At 49.8% G+C, this 22420-nt stretch overlaps 1 protein-coding gene across 36 annotated transcripts in view; it reads left to right on the top strand.

Moving 5' to 3' along the window:
• The window catches only part of EPB41 (erythrocyte membrane protein band 4.1), a 98950-nt gene that overhangs the window by 32663 nt on the left and 43867 nt on the right, over positions 1-22420 (top strand). For 34 of the 36 annotated variants that reach the window (XR_007891392.1, XM_051637764.1, XM_051637767.1 and 31 more), the window contains exons 2-5: positions 13352-13805; positions 16578-16808; positions 19457-19561; positions 22114-22156. Coding sequence is in view for 35 of the 36 variants with exons in the window: in XM_051637764.1 (XP_051493724.1) it covers positions 13359-13805; positions 16578-16808; positions 19457-19561; positions 22114-22156 (826 nt within the window). In the remaining variant the exon portion in view is untranslated. The remainder of the gene's footprint in view (positions 1-13351; positions 13806-16577; positions 16809-19456; positions 19562-22113; positions 22157-22420) is intronic. The other 2 variants (XM_051637785.1, XM_051637786.1) reach the window with 1 other exon arrangement.

Raw genomic sequence — 22420 nt, 5'->3', positions numbered from 1 at the left:
GAGCTCACCCCTGCTTTTTGCTCTCTCCACTCTTTCTCCCTGCCGTCATTTGGAGGGTCATCTCATGGCAGTTTTAGCCCGAACAATGATATCAACAGAGCTTGCAGAAAAGAGGATTTGCGTGGCATTTAATTCCCTTGTGCTGAATGAATGTGGGTTTCAGTGATATTGTTGTGTGGCTCCTGCTGTCAGCAGCACGGTGAAAAGAGGAGCTCACTCGTCTGGTATTGCGACGGGGGCACTTGCAGCCCTTTTGCAGCAGAATTTGAGCTGGGGCTCTCCATTCAGTCTTCACTGCTGCGTGCTGGGCAAGAACCAGTAGGTTTGGAGTCCAAAAATACCCCAGGATAATAAGTTTTATTCCTCATTTTCTGGTGGTTTTGGAACTTGGAAAATAACCCCGAGCGGCGCTGAGTCCCCATGAGTCTGCAGAGCTTTCAGCTGGCTGAAGCAGCCTTGGGCTCAATGAGGCTTCAGCTGTGCACGAGGCAACTGCACAGCTGGGATTTAAATATAAAAAAGGGAAAAATAAGCAAAGCTTCTCCAAAAAAACATGCAGTTATTCATACGGCCTTTGCATTGTTGGGGGGGTGTGTGCCTGCACACACATGCACACACTTTGAATAGAGTCAGGATTATTCTGGGACCTAACTTAGAAAATACCTATCAATGGGATGCTAAATTGTGTACACAAGACCAGCAGCTTATCCAGAAAGCAGCATAAGCCTCAGCTACCGTTTATTTTAATAGGGAGATATTTAAACCAGCTGCTTTCCCTTTTCTACCAACGCTTTATCTTGTTAAAGGAAATGTTTTGTCTTGCAGGGCTCATTTATTTTAAAATATCATAGAATCTTGGAATGGTTTGGGTTGGAAGGGACGTTAAAGATCATCTAGTTCCAACCCCCCTGCATGGGCAGGGACTCCTCCCACCAGCCCAGGTTGCTCCAAGCCCCATCCAACCTGCCCTTCAACACTGCCAGGGATGGGGCAGCCACAGCTTCCCTGGGCAACCTGGGCCAGGCTCTCACCACCCTCACACCTAAGAATTTCCTCCTCATCTCCAACCTCCATCTCCCCTCTTCCAGTTTTAACCCATCCCCCTTGTCCTCTCCCTCCCTGCCCTTGTCCCAAGTCCCTCCCCAGCTTTCCTGCAGCCCCTTCAGGCCCTGGAAGGTGCTCTAAGGTCTCCCTGGAGCCTTCTCTTCTCCAGGCTGAACACCCCAGCTCTCTCAGCCTGTCTAAAACACACCAGGTTTGATCAGTGAAATCAAACCTACAAACCCCATCCCAGCCCAGTGCAGAAAGGAAGGCAGCAACTGGAAGTACCAGCAAACAGCCCTTGCAATGTGCATGTGAACTGTGTCCTCCCCCCTCCCTGCAGGTACCGCGGGTGAATGCAGCTTCCTTTTCCTTTCTGTAGTTTCAAGAAAGCAACATTTGTGCACGTTTCCTCCGTGCAAATGTTTGAGCAGCCGTGAGCTGGAGGGTTGATGCAGGAGCTGAGCAGAGGGAGCTGTGGGGACCGGCCCAGATGCTTACTGAGGTCTCCAGTAGTTGAAAAAAAAAAACCACACCACAATGCTATGTTATCTTCCTTCCCATTTTTTAAATCAATGCTCTCCCTTCCCCCCAAGACAGTATTTAATATCCTGCTTAATATTTCCTATCTCTGGTAGGACAGGCTGTGTGCTGGAGCTCAGCTGCTGTGTCCTGGTGGGCTATTAGTGCATTAGGACAGGAGTCCAGTGGAGCAATTCAAAGCAAGACTGAGCCCAGGCACCCTGTGGGACAACACTATAATGGCTCCGTGGGCAGCCAGAAGGTGTTGGCTTAATTATTTTGGTTCAGCAACAGAAGTGGTGGTAATAAAGTGCTCACTGGGTATTTGCTCTCCCAGGGGATCAAAGGGATTCCTGACAGCTGAGCAACTGAAACGAACCGCGCGCCCGTTGTCCGCCCTGAACCCAGCTCCCGAAAGGCAGAGTACCAAAATAACCTGTTTAAGCCGTGAAGTACTGTCCCTCTGTCCCCCTGGGATCAATATGGGGAGTATTGCCTGAAATGGGAACTTTCCCTCTGCAAACTTGGTAATGGTTGCAGTCTCCCACTGCTGCTCGGGGCAGCGGTTGCTCAGCGCTGGGGTCACCTCGGGCTTAAATCCTGCCCAAGAAGCAGGTGATTGCTTAATGAAAATTGCATTTCTGAGCTGTGCACGAGTGTGTCTTGTTAAAGCATCTAGGAAGTCAGGTTTGTGTCTTCTCACACGCCCCCCCCCCCCCATGGCAATTTTGATTCAAAGCCATCTCCAGTTCAAATGGTTGTTTGCAAATGTGTTGCATCAGATGTGGCAATGGCTGTAATTAAGGAATGAAGGCTGCTGCACACCCCTAATTAAGGGGATTAAAAACTAAAGCTGCCTGATTTCACTGCTGGGTGGAAAAAATAAACAAACAGACTGATGGAAGTGGCTGGGAGGCCAAGGCTTGGGCAGGGTGGTTGTTCTGCAGCCACGTCGGGTACCAAAAGGAGCAGCTCTGGGGAGGGTGACAGGGCTGAGTCGTTAATTTGTGCATAATTGGCTGCTGAGAGGAGAAGAAATTTAATTGCTGCTTTGTGCTCCCTCCCATTTGGTTTCTGTTCCTGGTGGGGATGGGTAGATTTTCACCCCTGCCAGCCATGCAGTCTGGAGAGGTCATGGTCCTGTCACCTGGTGGTGGGTTGGTGTCTTGGTGTGTCTCCACCATCTCGGTACCTGTCACCAGCTCTTGGCTGTTTGGGATGGTGGTGCAGGATCTTGTTGGGTAGAAGCAGAAGCAAGATGCTTGTGTGAGGTGCTGGGCACATGGCAGGACCTTTGGGCATCCTTGAGATGCTTCTGCATGCATGGAACAGACTTCTGTGCCAAGTCTCGGGCACTGAGTCCTGTGTAATGGGAGTATGAGAAGGCTGAGCTCTGTGTGGGCTTCTCCTTGCCTGGGATTTTTGGATTACATGGGATGGGGACTGCCAGTGAGGATGGTGACACTATGATCTCCTGTTGCTTATTTGGCTCCAGGCAGGTGTCCCATGCCATGTGGGTGCAGGATCCATGAAGGGTTCCTGCAGGAACACCCTCTGTGCAGGAGCTGTTGCAACACCTGCTCTGATTTTCCAGGAACCATCTTCTCCTTTGCTCTCCAACTTGTGAAGCCACCCTAGGGGGAAGGATGACTTTGGGGTCACTGAGCATCAGAAACATCCTTGTGGAGATGGTGCCAAGTGTCTGAATGTGTGCCAGGGATGTGCAGTGCTCTTCTGTAACACCTGGTGCTGCATTCATTGGGGCAACATCCTCCTGGGGACCTGGTGGCACTTGAGTTTGTCCCAGTCAAACTGAGTCAACACTTTGAGGCTTTACAAGCAGCATCTGACTCTGGGCATGAGTATTTGAGACCACAGCTGACTGACTGGTTTGTGGGCCTGCCTGTTGATTACCTGTGGACCAGGTCTGGTTGAGAAGAGCATGGTTGCATCTGGGCTTCAAGTGGTGCTGGATGTCCAGGCAGGAGCCCAGAGGTATGCAGTGGGATCATCCCCATGGGATGCTTTTCTGGGAAAGGTGAAGAGTTTGAAATAACTCATAACCTGCACTATATAAAACACACACACCAAAAAAAAAAAAAAAAGAAGGGAAAGAAAAAGTAAATCAGAGGGGAGCTTTCTGGGTCAGGGTCCCAGCTCTGTCCTTCTGTGCATGGTGGATGCTTTGCTGTTCCTGGACTTGAGGCAAGGTCAGCAGCTCCTGGGGGTCCCCATGGCTGTGTGCCTGGGGGAGCTGCAGCCACCTCCGAGGGGGCTTGTGCTTCTGCAGCCTCTTCTGTTTTTGTTGGGGGACTTTATCTCTTGGTGGTTTCTGCAGCTGCATGGTCGTGGGTGTTTAAATGGTTACGGTTTGGGTTCCTTCTGTGATACTGGGAGCACGCAGCTGGAGGTTTGTGGTGGGAACAGATTTCTCCTCCTTCACGAGGTTCTCAGTGTCCTGGTCTTTCTGCATGTGATGCCAGAAGGAGAAGAGGAGACTTTGGAGAAGGGAAAATGCCGAAGAGGGGCAGTTTCCTGAGACTGGGCCCTCCCCTTGCTCTGGAGCAGGTGCAGCTGCTTCTGCTGTGAGGACAATACCTGTGGTGGTGTGTACCCACCCAGTGAAACTCACCTTGACAAACCTCCCTGCTGCCTGACTCATTCCTCCTGGGCTTGTCAAAGCTTTTATAGTCATCCCAGTCTTGTCTCCAGAGCCAGCAGCCATGGTGGGGCTGGGTTGTTCCAGCTGAGGGGTGCTGAGGAGATCTTCAGCTTCTCCAGCCCTTCCTCTGCAGGTGTAGGGGGCTGGGGCCTGGATGTCCTGTGAGGAAAACCAAGAATTGAGGAATTTAGTAGGATAATCTGCAGCTGACCAGTGCCTCCCAGCACCCCTCGGTGCTTTAAAAGTGCAATGTTCAGAGCTTGTTGGTGGTGACTGTGAAGGTCATTCATAGAGTCATAGAATGGTTTGGGCTGGAAGGGACCTTAAGGATCATCCAGTCCCAACCCCCTGCATGGGCAGGGACACCTCCCACCAGCCCAGGCTGCTCCAAGCCCCATCCAACCTGCCCTTCAACACTGCCAGGGATGGGGCAGCCACAGCTTCCCTGGGCTACCTGGGCCAGGCTCTCACCACCCTCACACCCAAGAATTTCCTCCTCATGTCCAACCTCCATCTCCCCTCTGCCAGTTTTAATCCATCCCCCCTTGTCCTCTCCCTCCCTGCCCTTGTCCCAAGCCCCTCCCCAGCTTTCCTGGAGCCCCTTCAGGCCCTGGAAGGTGCTCTAAGGTCTCCCTGGAGCCTTCTCTTCTCCAGGCTGAACACCCCAGCTCTCCCAGCCTGGCTCCAGCTAACAATGTAAAACAGCTGCCACGATGGGTTATTTCTAACGAATTTGGGGTGTGGTGCTGGGGTGTGGCAGATGCATTCGGGGCAGTGGGATGGATGCAGATTGTCTTGAAGCCCCATAATGACAAATCAAGCATGATGGCAGCAGCAGGACACCCCGTGAGCTGGAGCTGCCAGTGCTCCCAACATCCCAGGAACAGGGGATGGAGCCTGGGAAGAGGCATCAATCATCCCACTGGCTCTGGGACGTGGCAGGTGCCCGTGTGTGTGTGTCTGCAGGGTGGTGTTTATCCAGCAGGCAGCTCCTCATCAAAGGAGTGTGCAGGTCCCTCTCGGGTTCTAATTATGGCTTTGGTTCGGAAACAACCAAAGGGAGAAACAACAAAAGCAAAAAGTGCTTTAGACCCCTTGGCTTGAATAAGTGGAAGGGAGGAAAATGAGCCCTGTTATGTTAAACCTGGAGTGTCAGTGAGGCACCCTGTGAGTAAACTCATCAGGCTGGGGGGAAAAAAACCCACCCGTATGAATGATGCATGGCAAAAATCCTCCTGCTTGGTTGATTGAGATCTATTGCTTATTTCTGTTGAACTGTTGCTTTAGAGAGCAGCGTGCTGCTGGAGGAGGGAGGCTGTTGTCACACGTGGTGCAGGTGTTCTCATCTGTTTTGCTGTCATTGTCACCTTAGGTGTTCTTTCAGAGCAAAGTGGGCTCTGCAGTGGATGGCTGGAGTGAGTCCAGAGAAGAGCAGCCAAGCTGGTGAAGGGCCTAGAGGGCAACTCCTATGAGGAGAAGCTGAGGGAACTGGGGATGTTTAGTTTTCAGGAGGCTGAGGGGAGACCTCATCACCCTCTACAACTACCTGTAAGGAGGTGGGAGTTGGGCTCTTCTCTCAAGGGAGTAACAACAGGACCGGAGGAAATGGCCTGAAGTTGCGTTAGGGGAGGTTTAGACTGGGTATTAGAAAGAGTTTAATTACTGGAAGAGTGGTCAGGAACTGGAACAGGCTGCCCTGGGAGGTGGTGGAGTCACCATCATCCCTGGAGGTGCTCGAAAACCCTGTAGATGTGGCACTGAGGGCACGGGAGGTGGTGTTTGTTGCAGGTTTTTTTCTTCCTTGTTTTGTTGTGTTTTTTTTTCCTCCTGGGTGGACAGTTGGAGTGGGTGAGCTTAGAGGTCTTTTCCAGCCGTGACAATTCTGTGATTCTGTGAGCCAGGAAGCAGTTGTGATGGAGTGACCTGCAGGGCTGCAGGCTTGGCTGCCTGTCCTTGGCTTCGCTCGCTCGTGGCGAGGTGCCCCTCGCTCGCTGCACCCTCGTTGCTTTTTACTGCACAGATTTCTGTCTCCTGCCTCACGTCATGCATGCTGGGCTGCCCACCCTCCCTGCCTCCTTGGACGGAGAAGCCCCCGGGGATGCTATCTCCCAAGCACAGGTGCTGGAGCTGCTCGTGGGGTGGGATGGGTGCTGGGGGTCTCTCCCTCGGTGAGGCCGGGCAGATACCGGCTCCTCCTGCACGGGAGGGCTTGGCTGTGGATGCCTCTTTTCTCTGCAGGGGTTTGGGGCCATTGGGTGGTTTTGGAGACCTGGGGAAGCTTTGGCAGGCACTTTGCATTCCAGGGGAGATGATGTTGGTTTTGCTCTGAGCTCTGGTGAAACAAGGGGAGGGAGCCCTCAGAGTCGCTTCCGCTGCCTCCCTGCGGGATACAAGCAACACTTGTATTAAACTGGTTGTTTTCTGACTATTTGTAGCAAACTACTGACCCTCCTCTGCATTGCAGCAGGAAAAGGGGTAGTCTGAGCAGCTTTATTTGCTTCATGCACCTTTCCCATAGCTCTGTTCTGGGCCCAACTGCTCCAAGTTCAAGTGAGTTTTCTTAAAAGGTCCCTGCCGGGCAGCAAACCCATTGCTGAGGACAAGACTCCAGTGGCAGGTCCATGTTTTCATTTAAATTGCAGTGCCTCACCAACAAGCAAAACCCACCAATCCCTGCATCAGGAATTCTGTAGCATCCAGGAGGATTTCTGAGGATACAGGGGGAGGAGCTCCTGGCTCCCTTTGGTTGTAATGCACTTACTGCTCCATTTAGTCAGGTCATTTTATAAGCCCAGTCCTCAATTTGACATCAATGATTTGCTTTCAGCAGATGGTGACTTACTATTTTTTGCCCTCATTTAAATAGGAAAGCTGCACAATATCAGAAGATGAAAGAGGGGCAGGGTGCTGCTGGCATACAGTAGATTACAAGGGCTGGTCTAGTGAGAATTAAATCCGGGTGGTTGTAATGTGCCATCTGTGTTGTGTGGTTTCATTCTCCCCCCCCCTTTCCTCCTGGAGTCTCCTGGTACCCTCTGACAAGGCAGTGTTGCCAGCTGAGCTTTTTGTTCAGGACCCAAAGTCTCAGCACAAAAAAGGTGATGCAGGTTAATTCAAGCAGTGGTTGTAAAACCCGAGCACCAATTATCCTGCTAATAAAATACATGAAACACATTTCCAAAGGTTCTGGTGCTTTACAGCGTATTCAAGTTGTTTGAGTTTCTTATTGAGAAGCTTGTTTTATTGCTTTTGAGTTTCTTTGTTTGAAAGAACCCAAGCAAGCAGCTCTCTGCTGTGTTTTTTTCTAACTGTGGTGAAAATCACGTGTAGGACACGTAACTGGGGCGAGTCCTGTTTGTGGCCGTGGCAGTTTCCTCCACTCCCACCTCCAGACCCAGGTTTTGTTGCACATGCAGCAGGTCTTGAAAAAAACTGCATTTCCAGCCCGTGCTCTCTGTCTCAGAGCAATGTTCTCTGTGGTTTCCCTGGTGAATTGTGTGCTTTTCACACACATGATGCAATGGGAAGGAACACATTTTTAACAGCAAGACACGCTGTTGCTGAAACTATTTGTTTTTTGCCTATTTTTAGCAGAATTTTCACTCTTACCGTTGTCTCCAGCTCTTGCTTTTTTGGTGAAGCCACATGTTTTTGGGTAGGAGGGTCAAGACAGTTTGTTCCAGCAGTGCCATTGCCTTTATCTGGCGTTGGGCATCGCAGCGAAACGGTTTCTGTTTCTGAGAAATGAACCTTCCCCTTGAACCATCCTTTTTCTTCTCTCTCTGCAAGGCTAAAACACAGGGAGTTAAAATCAGTTGTGGCACGAGCCATGAATTGTTTTTCCAGGCTTGGAAGCAGGGATAAGTTAGGTTTTATTGTTCATATACTTATTTGTATGCCTGAATAAGAGAGACTGGAGCATGCTGACAGGTAGGAGACAGTGTTAGGTGCAAATCTAAATATTAGTGTTTTCTTTGAGCCCCTGTAGCTTGTCAGGAAACAATCCAAACCAGCAACATCTTCATTTCCAGACAACTAACACACCATCACTTAATGACAGTCTGCCAGGAGAGTGAGTAATTCAGCACCCTCCAGGCTTTCTTGACGGGGAGCCGGTGGGATCTGTTGAGCTGCTACTCCAAAATCTGGATTTTTAGATAAATTGTGGTGCATGTGCTGGAGAAGGAGATTGGCTTGACTTGGAGGGTGGTTTCAAAGTCTACAAGAGCGGAGCCTGGGGGATGATGCAGGGTTGGAACTGATTTTTGGGGTCTTCACCAGATGTTAATTAGTGTTGGATCATCCCATGGGTGTTAGGGACAGGGTGAGGAATGAGCCCTTGCTCTGCTTTGAAGTCTCAAGTCTTATTTTGTTTAGAGGTTTTGGATGGAGAGAAGCAGGGTGGGTGTAGAGGTGACAATGAGCCTGCAGATATGTCGGGTGCTCCCGACAGCCATGTCCTTGGACAGACACAGGGGTGGGCCCTGAGTCTGGGGTCTCGGGGTGTTGGGCTGGCTGGAGGGTCTGCTGGGCAGGGGACAGCAGGTCCACAAGGAGCCCACGTGCTGGTTTGCTGTTGAGAGTTGCTGATACCTTTTAGGAAGAGGTGTGGGGGGCTTCCCCTTCCTCACCAAAACACTGAGGTTCCTGCTGGGGCTGTGGGACACCGGGAGGTCCAAGTCCTCTTAAGGGGTCTGATTGGTGCAGGTAAAGGGGGATGCTGCTGGTGGGGAGGTCGACCAGGGGTGTGGGTCTCCCTGAGGTGAAGAAGTCTGTTTGTCTTCTCTCCCCAGGCTGCACTGGGTGTGTTTAATTACCTTTTTTCTGGATTGCTTCCTGTTCCTAAAGTCTTCTTTTCTGGAATAAGATGTTCCTAAGCTTAAATATAAATACACCCTTGAACTCTTTTCTGATTACTTTTTTTTTTTTTACTTGGGGATCTCTATGTGGGATCATACCTAAATTTTACTGTGATTTGCTTCTTTCTGTAACTTTAAACGCCTTCTCTACACTAAACTTGTGAAGACTTGCCTTTTACAGGCTGTCTGGCATCAAACCCTCATCCTCTACCAAAAAGAAACCCCCCAAACCTGGCACTTCCCAGCGTGGCAGCTCAGAGCAGGAGCTGAGCAGCACTGCTTGGGTGCTCCTGCAAGAGCAGAGTATCCTCCAGTGTCCAGGGAGCTCCCGAGGCACCTGCAGGCCCTTCAGAGTTGCCTTCTGGAATAGTGAGGAAAGAAAATTGAATTAAAAAACCAAACTAGTGTTTGTGGTTTGGCTGTGGGCAGTGCTTTCTCCAAATAATAGGTTGAAGAGCAGCGGAGCAGGAACCTCGCTCTTTGTGTCGCCTCTGCTGTGGGGTGGAAACAAAACACTGCTTAGCAAACACTTCCGTGCAGCAAAGGTGCTTTTTTCTTAAATAACCTGGCCTCTCAGTTAAGTTCCTTGCTTATGAATCTCTCAGCTTTCAGTCGAGAGCTCAGGAAACCGTTTCTGAGCATAAAGCTTCAAAGGGAGGGGACCGGCTGTGAGTCCCTGCAGCCGAGAAGCATGTGCAGGTTTTGCAGCGAGGGGTTTGCCTGCACCCCAGGAGTTCCTGGTGCTGACTGCTGCTCTGAAATGTTTACTGGGAAGGGAAGGGCTCCTACGTGCCCATCTCCACATCCCCAACCCTGCTTATGGGATCTGGCCAGGATGATTCCCGGGGGATGGAGGAAAGACACGGAGATGTTTGCTCATCTCCAACCAGACCCACCTTCCTGCGCAGGGACGGGTCATGTCTGTGGCTTTGAAATGCAAACCAGTAGACATTTTGTGTTCCAGAAATGTTGGTATTTAAAGAGAGACAACTATGTCCAGAGGAAATGGTTGTTTGGGGCCCGTCCCTCTTGTTTTACCCTGGCTGATAAGAGCTGCTCCTTGGCTGTGCCCTCCCTGCCGTTGGGATTGCAGGAGCCTGGGTTCTGCCCTCGTGTTTCTAAGGGAGGGATGTGCATCCAGTCTGTGTTTTGGTAATGATTCTCACAAATGTCTCCATTCTAAACAAACACAGTGGGAAGCAGCTCCAAAGCAGACTGCTCTGGCAGCTGGTGCAAAAGGGAGCTCAACATGTCTAGTGGTCGTGGTGGGCTGGTCTTGCAACGTGTCCATCCTGCTTGGTGTGTGTTGGGGCATCAGGAGCTTCACCCTGGGGGTTGGCTATGCTGAGGCTGTCCTGCATTGTGGGGTGATGAGCATTTGGCCAAATGTAGTTTGTTCCCCCTTGCACCACCCTGTAGCATCTCCAGGAGCTCTTGGAGAGCTGTTAAGAGCATGAGATACTATGAACTAGGTGATATATTGGAAACAATTTCTTCACTGAAAGGATCATTAAACTCTGGCCCAGGCTGCTCAGGGAGGTGGTTGAATCTCCATCCCTGGAGGTGTTTAAGAGATGTGTAGATGTGGTGCTGAGGGACGTGGCTTAAGCACTGTACTTGGTAGAGTTGGTTAGTGGTTGGTAGAGTTTGGTTATGGTTGGACTCGATGATCTTAAATTTCTTTTCCAGTCAGAGGGATTCTGTGAACAGGCTGGGGTGGCTCTGCAGACATGTGTTGCTCACAGGACCAGCAGCATCCCCAGCAGGGACCTGTGGGGGGGAAGAGGGACAGCACCAAGAGCTGCAGGGGCAGGTCACCCTCCTGCTGCCATCTGCAGACCCATCACAGCCCTGTCACCCCCCCGGGAGCACACAGCCTCTTCAGAACCAAACCACAGGCCCTGCTCACGCTGTAATCCTGCTCTGGCCCTGCTAAACCAGCACTTAACCTCAATTCTGCCCCTGTGATCTGGCAGCCAGCCCACACCCTGCTCACTTGCTGCTAGTTGCAGCTCCCAAGTTCTCACTGAGAGCTGTGAGCCCTGTGGCCAGCAAACCCTTGTGCTAGGAGCTCTTTTCTGTGGTTGGGTTTAACTTGCTTTGGGGATGATTTTTGCTGTCCCCCCTGCAGTGAGCAGCTGGCACAAAGCTGTCCCCTCCTGGAGGGTGGTGGCAGCCAGCTGGGTGCTGCATGGATCTGCTGTGGCCATTCCTTGGATTGTGCAGCTTTCATGCAGAGCCCACTCTGTGATCATCCTGCAAAAACAAACTCCTGCAGGGCTCCTGTCTTGTCCCCTGCAAAGCACCCAGGGAGGAGGAGGGATGCAGTGTGGTTTTCTGCACATCTCTCTAGCTCGGAGCTTTGCTGTGTCTGGGTTTGGCTTCTTCTTTGCCTTGTGGTGTCCCCATTGCATCCAGTGCCTGTGGATACATCCAGGCTGGCTGCTCGGATCCCCCTTTTCTCAGTGCAAGTGGAAACCTGCTGTTCAGTGGCCTCCACTTCTCTGATGGGTTTGGAGGAGCCCAGAGCAGCTCGCCGAGGGAAGATGGTGGGTGAACCTGGTTTCTGCAGGGGACCAGGCTAAAAATGGACCCTACAGCTCATCCCCAAAGCTGGCTGGTGGGGCTCAGCCCAACTGAAGGTGTTTCAAAGAGTCCAGAGAGCCTGTCCCAAATCTGACACAGCTCTGAATCCCTCTGGTGGGAGCACAGACCCTGTGGGTTTCCATCCCTGCTTTTAGAAAGATCTTTCTGCAAAAAACAGCCAAACAAAACAACACCTGAAAAACCTAAAATTGAACATAAAACCTTGTGAACCCTGGAAATTTGCATTGCTGGGGAAGCAAAGTCAGTGAGGGTCTGTAGTGCTGCTTTGTTTCCCCCACAGCTTTAAGAACAATACGAAGCTTTGGCATGACCCACAGGGGAAGAGCACTTGGGAAAGCAAGGAGGGCTTTCCTTCTTCAAGCACTCTAGTTATTCTGGCAATCAGGATGAGTGAAATTAAAGTTGTCGAGTTCAAGAACACATTGGAGGGTGACATCTTGAAATGTGGCTTCATTTTGAGGGTGTGTCTTTTGAGCAAATGTTTGTATGCTGAGGCTTGGGCTGGGGGGATTGGGAGGGATATTGGATTATGGGCTATTTGCTCTGTGTAAGCAGTGGCAATTTATTGCTGCAGATACATGTGATGCAACGTGCAAAGATTAGTTCTATCCCCTCTAAAGCATGATTATTTTGGGTCCTCTTTATACCTTTAAATAGATATTCTTCTCATGTGATTTCCATCTTTTTGTGTCAACAGCCCAGGCTAAAGTTGAAATAAACATTGCATCAGCCTAACAGCACAGGCTCTGAAGAAATCTGCTCCCCTCTGTGGGGGTTGTTTGGAACCTTTTCATTTTACATGTTTCCAATGTGCAGTGCAAAGGTTTTGTGAATCCTGAAGGCTGCTCTGCTTCACTGGACCTTTATTCTGCTCAGCATCTTCTCTAGTTGGTCAGCGCTGACTAGTCCCACGTGTCAGAGCATCAGTGGGGTTCATCATGTTTCAATATCCCCCTTTTAAGTTCGTGGTGAGGATCTGTGGGCTCTTTCAGGGACATTTAGAAGTGAGCAGCTGTTAAATTTGTTGTGGCTGTGCAATTTTTGACTCTCAAGTCACAGGTTTCTCTTCCAGTTGCAGTGGTGGAGAAGGATGCTGAAACACTGCAAGCCAGCGTGGGCTCTCTGGGGTTTTGGTGTGGCTTGGTAGTAGAAAGGTTGACTGGTCCACATGCAGTTGGACTCAGAGGATCTTAAAAGTCTTTTTCCAACCTGAATGATTCTGTGATCCTCATCTGCTCTGCTCCCACAGCCAGTGCTGCTGGAGGGGAACGGGGACCTTGAGGAGCAGAGTACCTCAGGAGAGCCCTGTGGAGCAAGACCTCCTGCCATCTCCTCCCCTTTCCCTAGTCTTATTTCGATGTTTCCATCATTGGCTTTTGCCAGGCTACAGACCTGGTGCCAGGGCATTGAGCAGTCTGGAGTCAGTGTCCTCCAAATGGTGGGATGGCAGATGTCAGCAGAGATGTTTCTACCAAAGCAAACCTTAACAAAACGAGTGATTTGTTTGTACTTAATGACTTTGTAGGCTGGAGTCAGCAGGACAGGGTGGTGTGACTGGGGAGCGTGGTGTGTCTGTGCTTGTGGATTGGTTTGAATAGCTGAACAGCAGACTTAAATCTTGAGAAGCTCTTGGCTGAGACCTTCTGTGCACCTCTTGCAGCATCAACATGACGACAGAGAAGAGCCCAGCGGCGGACGCCGACAGCTCGGGGCAGCAGCAAGCCAAGGAGGAGGAAGGAGCTGCTGAAGCACAAAAGCAAGAGGCTTCCCTCGAGGAAGGGGCTCAGCAGAGGTCGGAGGGGCAGAAGCAAAAGGCCTCCAACGGCGACACACCCACGCACGAGGAGCAGAGCAAGAAGGAGCGACGCACCTCCGAGGGCCGCGGCCTCTCCCGCCTCTTCTCATCCTTTCTCAGGAGGCCCAAGTCTCAGGTGTCCGAAGAGGACAAAGACACTGATGCTACTAAAGAGGCAGGAGGTGACCAGAAGGACCCGGGGTTAGGAGCCAGCCCTGATGAGGACGTCCTGGTGAAAGCCCCAATTGCAGCTCCTGAGCCTGAGCTGAAAACCGACCCATCGCTAGATCTGCATTCCTTGAGCAGTGCAGAAACACAAGTAAGATGCCCTGCTCTGGGTGGGGTGCTACCTTGTGGTCTTGGAAATGTGTCTATTTAGACAAAAACTATAAAAACTTCATGTCCTAGGATGGTAAGCGTGACCAGAGTAAATCATGAGATGCTGAAAAGAGCTTAGTCAGCTCCGTGTGAGACCCTAGAGCACCTTCCAGTGCCTGAAGGGGCTCCAGGAAAGCTGGGGAGGGGCTTGGGACAAGGGCAGGGAGGGAGAGGACAAGGGGGATGGATTAAAACTGGCAGAGGGGAGATGGAGGTTGGAGATGAGGAGGAAATTCTTGGGTGTGAGGGTGGTGAGAGCCTGGCCCAGGTTGCCCAGGGAAGCTGTGGCTGCCCCATCCCTGGCAGTGTTGAAGGGCAGGTTGGATGGGGCTTGGAGCAGCCTGGGCTGGTGGGAGGTGTCCCTGCCCATGCAGGGGCTTGGGACTGGATGATCTTTAAGGTCCCTTCCAACCGAAAAACATTCCTATTATCATCTGCTTCCCACTCTTACATTCCTCTATCACAGTGTTCTGCAAAGTACCTGCTCCTGAACTTGTGCTCACACTTCACAACAAAACTTAAATTGCCCCGCGCTGACTTTTTCCTCTGCTGGGGCATGGGAAGTCACATCAAAACCAGGGTTCAGATTCATAATTCATGACAGAGTTGCTGCTTGTTGGGATGTCCTTGGTGTGCAGGAGAAAGGCAGGTCAGTGGTATGAGGTGGGGATTGCAAGAAGACATGGATTTGGGAGAGGGCTCCTTCAGCCTCAAGAAGCACAGGCATTTCACAGCTTGGTCATCTGCTCAGTCCAGGCTGGTGCTGAGCCTGCCAAATACAAATATTTTTTGCTTATGCATCACGTAGACAGGGATTTCTGCCCAGCACGTGGGCTGAGCCCAGCTCCTGGTCACTGTCTAATGTCTGCTCTGTACAGCCAGAGTAATTTTTCATGCCAGATTTAAGGGGTTTTCAAGTGTGGTAGAAACTGAGGCTGGGAGACCCACAGGGAGACCTTCACAGATCTGCAGCTGGTTATTGATTTGGAGGTTTCAGGTGCCCTCTCTTACTCCTCGGGTAACTGCAGCTCTGCTGTTACTAGTGCAGCTTCCCAGAATTAGAGAAAACCTCGTGCCCCTTTTCCTGAAATGCAGATTTCTTAAAAACCAACCAGCCTCTGTGTGTGGCTGGAGCCACAGCACCTTCTGTGGTGAAGTCTGGATTACTTGCCCTGTTGCCTTCACGTTTTGAGTGGGCTCCAGAGAGGTGCTTGTTACAAGTATGCAAACTCCAGGTTTCACCTGACTTTTTTGAGCAATACTTTACAAAGGAGAGCATTCCCAGTTCCAGGCAGTACCCGTAAATCCTCCTCCTTAAAATTACAAAGGTGTAGAGGAGGTGGCAGGTAACACCTTTTTCTTTCTTTCTTTCCCTGAGTTCTTGAGCCTGTGAAAACCACGGGACCATCTCTGCTCCTGTTTTCTGCCTGTGAGGGCTGGGATGAGCAGAATGGGGGAAGCTGGACATTTTCATGCAATTTCAGCCCAGAAATCGTGTCTTCAAGAGGAAATACATGATTTCTTTCTCCATTTCACTTTAATTAGCTATTTCTGGGTGTGGGTCTGTGCACCCACAGCCTCCCTTCCCCACAGGCTGGTCGGTTCAGACAAAGCATTTGTTTTTTGGGGTGGGTTTGTTGGGGTTTTGGTTTGTGGTTTTTTTTTGAGTTCTTCTTTTAGATCAACGTCAGTAGTTTTTTGAGCTGTGACACTCGGCAGATATTTCTGCCATGAAAGCATTTCCCAAGGGCTGCCTGTCTGATAACTGCTGACCCACGGGCATTACCAGCTTTGACTGATTCCCTGCTCCCGATTGTCCCGGCCCTGCTGAAAGAGAAGTCAGCAGCTTGTGGCCATCATTTAGTTGTTTGTTGTTTTTTTTTTTAAATACCTCCGTGCACTTGTGCCTGGGTGTGATTTCATGAGAGGTGATGGGCTGAAAGGGCTGGGTTTTGCTCTTCCTCTGCTTGCTCCTGCTGCATCCAGCCACATCCACCACTCAGCAGGGCTGTGAACTCATTTAACCTGCAGTGGGAAAAGAAACAACCACCCGCCCTCCTTCCTGCTCCTGTCCCCACACTGCATCTCCTTCTGCTCTTTTAGTGATTTCAGCTGGCTTGCAAAGTGCTTCAGTAGGCAAAGGGAGGGTGGGGTGAAGGCTGCTGGCCCTCTTTGGTGGCAGAGGGCTGCTCGGAGGGAGGTGACATCTCAGTGTGACCCCCCCCCTTTTTGATGCCACCACTGCCATGCTGAGGGCTGGAGGAAATCCCTTTGTCCTGGGTGGCATTGGGTGCCCTGGGTGTCTGACCCACAAGGGGGAAACCTGCCTAGTCCTGAAGGTGCTGCCGTTAAGACAGATGGATTTGCATGATGTAATCTGCCCTGATTTGGCTCACCAACCCTTTTTCCTTTTTTATTGCATCCTTTATTAAATCCACACTAGATGGATTGGAACTAGATGATCTTTAAGGTCCCTTCCAACACAAACCATTCTGTGAGACATGAAAATGACTAGAAGGGCTTTAAAAATTAACCTCATTCCCTTGCTCACACAAGCTGCTGTGCCAGGTCCCAGGTTACACATTTAAGTCAGGTACTTCATTTTAGGGCCGAGATTCCAGCCCTACAGTGCTTGTTTCATCTGATTTATGGTATTTTTGTTGCCTGACATGTCTAAATTGCAACTTGGGTGTTGGGGTGTGGGGGGTTTCAGCCTGCACAGGAGGAGAGAAGGGACGAGCAGGAGCCAGACAGCAGAGAGCTCGGGGGCAAGGAAGGAGGGGAAGCCAAGGAAGAAGGAGCCAAACCAGAGCCAAAACAAGAGACTCCAGAGACCAAAGCTGAGAAGGATTTGAAAGCTGCCCAGAGAGCAGTAAAAAGACACAGAAACATGTACTGCAAAGTCGTCTTGCTGGATGACACCATTTTTGAGTGCTCTGTGGATGTAAGTACTTTTTTTTTGGGGGGGGGGGGGGTTGTGTTCCTGCATTGTCTCTTTTCCCTCTCCCTTCTCCTCCGCTTGAAAAATCACCACAAAAATCTATTTAATGGGGCTCTAATTTGCTGCCAGTGAATTACATGACAGGCTTTGCTGCAGAGCAATCTCACTGTAAGCTATAGCAGCTCATTTAGTGTGTTGTAAAATTCTCTGGGTGCCTAGGAATCTTTTTTTTCTTTAGTGTTTCACCATTTCCAGAATGTTTTGCTTTGGCGAGGGGGGGGAAGTTTTAAAAAAAAGGAAAATTGTCTGATGTGTTGTTTATCTTCTCTTATTTGTATCCCAGACTAGAGTTTAGGTTTTTTCTCTTAGGTTGGGATTGTCTGAGAATCTTCTGCCCCTTTCCTTTGAGTTGAAATAGGCTGTCAAGTTGATTTGTGCTTTTTTCTAGTCACCCAAGGTACCTTCACCTCTGGTTGATGTAACTCCTGGAGCTTTAATGTAAAGAAAAACATGTTGTGTTTGCCCTGCAGTAAACAATTTAGAATCATCATGTTGACTTAGAGCCCTGCAAAACCCCCTTCATCTGAGAGCTTTTCTTTTGCTTTACTTGCTGCATTCTCTCACAGGGCAGCCTGGCTGGCAGGGTAATAAAAAGCTTGCAGAAATCCCCATCAGGATTGAGGCACTTGTCCAGAATATTAATAATCTGGTACTTACCATTCCAGCATAGTTCCATCAGCTTCTTTTCCAACCCCCAATCCTGCTGGCTAAATGGGCCAGGAGAGGGTATCTGGGCAAAGGGCTCCTTGTGAAAGCAGTAACCTTGGGTGCTCCTGGGCAAGTAGGGCAGTTTGTGTAAGGATGTTGCTGCTGTTGTTGCCCGGGATCAGCTGGGAGCATCACCAGCCCCATCCTGCCCTGCCTGCAGCCAGGGATTGTGTTTGCAGCCCCTGAAAGGAAGCTGCTCCTTGAAGTGTTGGTGGTGACATCTCCACCAGCTTTGTGCCTGGTTTGCTGCAGCAGTGCCTTCATGTGCAGGCTGCCAGGGTTGCACAGAGGCTCTTCTGTGAGAGTACCAGAGCCCTGGGACAGGCTGCCCAGGGAGGCTGTGGAGTCTCCATCCCTGGAGACATTCCAAACCCACCTGGATCCTGTGGGATCTGCTCTAGGTGATTCGGCTCTAGCAGGGGTTGGACTCCTGAGGTCCCTTCCAACCCCACCACTCTGATTACAGAATCATAGAGTCATTCAAGACCAGCACAAATTCTTTTATCCAAGAAGAGTAGGTGCTGTCCAGGCATCCTTTCCAATTGACAACCATTATTAATTCTCTGTCTTAAGTGCCAGTTCCTTGAGAAATCCCCAGCCTGACACATGCACAGTGTTACCTGTAGGGTCACAACATATGCACTGGGGACCTTACAGCTGGAGGACTGGGGTAAAACAAGGCTCTTGGATGAGTTGCCATGCAGATGTGACTGAAAGGAGAGATGGGGGCACAAGGGATGCATTAGTAAAGCTTATTTTGCATCACTGAAGCTGCTCCTTCTTCCTAGCAAAGCCTCCAAGTAGAATGAGCTGCTTCTGGTTGCCATAGTTCTGTGCCTCAGGGATGTTTTCCTTCATGTTTTTGGACTAAAAGGGTATGTGTTCCTGGGGCCAGTTCACTTCTGCAGGATTTGTTAAAAAAAAAAAAAAAGGAGAACAAAGAGGAGATAGGAATGTTCTTTCCAATTATATTTCTGGAGGGAAGAAGTTCTGTGTTGAGCAGCTGTTGGTGCATGAACAGGAGAAGCTGGGTTTGGTCAGCAGGTTGGTTTGATGAAAAAGCTGTGGGAGTGATGGCCTTTGGTTCTGAGCTGCTGTTTCTTTTGTGAAACTAATAATTCAGGTTGCTCCCAAAATGGGGACCACAGCAGTGGGCTGTAGGAACAGTTTCATAGCCTTGGTTAGTCATCTTTTGATCAACACCTGACAGCCTGGAGCTGGGAGATACCAGTGTAGTAGAAGTGCTTTGGGAGAGAATAAACCATGTTTAATAATCATAAACCAATAATAATAAACCAAATCAAACAAATGATGATCAGAGGACTGGAGAACCTGCCATATGAGGAGAGGCTGAGAACACTGGGTTTGTTCAGCCTTGAGAAGAGAAGGCTTGAGGGAGTCCTTATCACCATGTTCCAGTACTTAAAGGTTGGCTGCCAAGAAGATGGAGATTCTCTATTTACAAGGAGTCCCATGGAAAAGAGAAGGGGTGACGGGCACAAGTTGCTCCTGGGGAGATTCCAAGTGGACACAAGAGGAAAATTTTTCACCATGAGGACAGTCAGACATTGGAAGAGTGTCCCAAGGGAAGTGGTGGATCTCCCCACATTGGACAATTTTAAGTCTTGGCTGGGCAGGGTGCTGAGCCACCTCACAGAAACTAGAATAGTACCTAGAGAGGTTGGAGCAGATGATCCTTGAGGTCCCTTCCAACCTGGCATTCCATGATTCTATGAAATCTTTGGTGTTTTGATGGAGTTGTGTAGAGAACCACAGCTCTGGGGGGCTGGTGGTAGCAGAGGGACCCACTGCAGTTCCTGCAGTTCCCCTTGCCTCTCTGGTTTTTATGCCCATCCTACAGAACATCCTTTGTGTTTTTGCAGAAACATGCCAAGGGGCAGGATCTACTGAAAAAAGTCTGTGACCACCTCAATCTGCTGGAAGAAGACTACTTTGGGTTGGCCATATGGGACACACCAACCTCCAGGGTAAGCAGCTGCTGGGGTGTTCTTCACTCAGGTGGGTTCAGCTCTTTGGAAGGATGGAGGAGGTGGTGCATCAGCTCTTCTTAAAACTCCTTTTGGTGTCCTCCCCAGGAAAGGACTAAGAGGGTTAGAGGCAGAAATGATGAAGAAATGACTACAGGGGGGTGGCTTTTTGTAAACAAACAAGCAAAAAAAGCTACATGAACTTGGATCCTCACCTGGAGAAAATTCATTATATTAGTTCACTGCAAAATGATGCCATGAATTTGTAAAGCTCAAGAAGGCAGAGGAAAATGGGGCTTTTGTCACTCTACTAAAGCAGCATTTTATTTTTTTAGTTGTGGTTTTAAGGGTAGGCTGACTCCCCTTAGGCTGTAGAAGATGAGGCTGGATGTTGACACACTGCAGAGGGACCTGACAGTCCTGGAGCCTGAGCAGGAGCAGAAGCTGGTGGCCCTGCCATCAGTGTCATTTTCTGGGAGGTTCATTTGGAGCCATCCAGGGCAGTTTACAGTGGAAGCTTTGCCCTGTGAAACAACATGCCTGACTCTTCATACCAAAACTCTTACTCACAGGGTTTCAGTTTGAAGTCTTTGGGTGGACTCAAGCAGTGTCTTACCTTTTAAACCCTTGGTTATGCTTTAACTCAAGCAATCACTCAAGCCACAAATGTGCTAAATTGAACCCAAGGGCCCACTTTTATGTCCTTTAGACCAGTTTCGTTCCTCCACATTCTGTGCTCCACCACTTAACGAGCCAGGCTCCTGTGGCTGACAGACATATTTGTCATTAAATACTAACAGTTGCAAGGGTGGATTTTTAATTCACATGGAAAATAAAGCCTCGTTGCAGTTGGAGGCAGGCAGAGCTGGCCTGGGTGTGTTTGGCTGCTTCTGGTGTCTCGCTGTTGTACCTGGAATCTGCTTCCATGTGAATAACCTGGATTGTTTACTCTAGGAGGTTGTTGTGCTTGCAGAGGGAGGGATAGATGTGCTTTGAGATCCAATTAAGATCACAAAGAGTTTAGCTGGAGCAGCTCAAGGTCTCAGGTCTGTGCTGTGGGGAGCTCACTGCTGCATCTCCTGGAGCTGCACGAGGACACACGGAGCAGGCGGGGATGCTCGTGTGTGTTCCTGGACAGAAAAGGGTTGTATGTGGTGCTTTCTGCCTTGATATTTAGGGAATAAACCTTCCTGGGGATGAGCATTTTGCCACGTGGGAGCAGGAGATGGTGAGAGTGGGAGCAGGAGATGGTGACAGTGGCTAAAGCAGCTGGTCTGAAGGAGCCCAATGCTCAGGCTCCTCTGAAAGAGAGGGTTGTTTCCCACTGCTTCATGACAGTGCTGGATAAAAATGCTCTTAATTGCTGTTCCCTTCATTGGCTGCTGGATGAGGCAGGGTGAGTGCCAAGGATGCATGACTGCACCCCAGGCTGGGCCACCCCAAACCTGCCTGTGGGTGCTGTGCAAACAAGCAGTGGTGGCACCAGTGTGGGGGTAGAGATGCTCTCCTTAAAGTGGTGGCCCTAAAGGGACAGTAAGTGACATGTCTGCCTTTCCAATGGATTCCTTATCCCCAGAGGCACGGGTTAGAGGGCCAAGCATATGAAAAGATACAGTTATTGGGAAGTATTGCTGTCTCCCTGGGGGAAGTGCCATGTCCTTCTGGTCAAGACAGATTAGCTCAGGGGATTCAATGGGTTAATTCCTTCACCTTGGAAGACCTGGACTTCCAAATCCTGCTTAGAGATCGAGAAAATTAGGAGGGTGGTTTAATGTAGCCTCTCCAGGAGGGCTGTTAGCACCAACACCATCCCTTTCAGACCCTGACCTCTGCAAAGGGAAAGGTTCAGTCTTGATCTGCCTGGAGTTGCTCAGACTGGTAAAAGCAGGAGTTGTTTTCTGAGGCTTATGTTGCACCACAAACCCTCAAATTACCGACACGGGGGGAAAAAAGGATCTATTTCTAAATTTATAACTGAGATAATTACTAGAAACTTGAGTCATACTTAGAAGACACAATGTTTATGTCATGCTCCAGTGAAAATATTCCAGCCTTCCTCAGCAACTGAGTGTTTTCACTCGTATTTCAGTGATTAGGTCATTAAAAACCATCACTAATAATAGAAAGTCTTGGTGATCTTTGTTCTGACTAGGGCTTAGTATGGAGGCAGGGTTCCTAAAATGAATGGAAACTTCCTATTTGTCTGGTTTTAAAAGTTCTGGAGGGAACAAGTTGCACAAGTGCCCCTTGATGCTGGATGTGGCTGTACCTGCTGCTCTGAGCTTGCAGCCCTAAAATGCTGCTTTTTTCCCCCCTCCCTCCTGTTCCTTGTGCCTCCCCTGTGAGTACCTGGTAGGTGAAGGGCTGGAAATGCACCCACCAAAACCACAAACTGGAGTAAACAGTTGTGAAAAATGCACCATCTCTCCAGTTTCCATGGCTTCATTTGTGTCAAATGTTGTCTTTTTTTGCCCTATTTTTAGCCATTTTCAGTTTTCTCTGATGTTTCTGGAACGTCTGGTAAACTTTGAATGTTTTTATCCTCTTAACAGACATGGCTGGATCCTGCCAAAGAAATAAAAAAGCAGGTTCATGGTAAGTAGATTGAATTTATCCCACGGGTGTGTGTGGTTCCTCCCCCCTTGCCTAAATAAATGTGGCTTTGGTGGGTGGTCCAGGGGGCCAAGGATGGATGAGAGTTCATGTGAGGGTGCCTGGCAGGGATCAGCACAAGTTCAAGTGGCCTGTGCATCCTTTCTCCTCTTCTTAAGTACTTAGTGATGCACTAGATTTAGGGTAAAAAAGCAATTTCCTTGGGAAAACACAGCTTGGGGTGTGTTCACCCCCTGCAACCCCACG

Source organism: Apus apus, chromosome 21, assembly GCF_020740795.1.
Source record: "Apus apus isolate bApuApu2 chromosome 21, bApuApu2.pri.cur, whole genome shotgun sequence".
NCBI classification, from domain to species: Eukaryota; Metazoa; Chordata; class Aves; order Apodiformes; family Apodidae; genus Apus; species Apus apus.
This window is presented reverse-complemented; position numbering and strand designations above follow the sequence as displayed.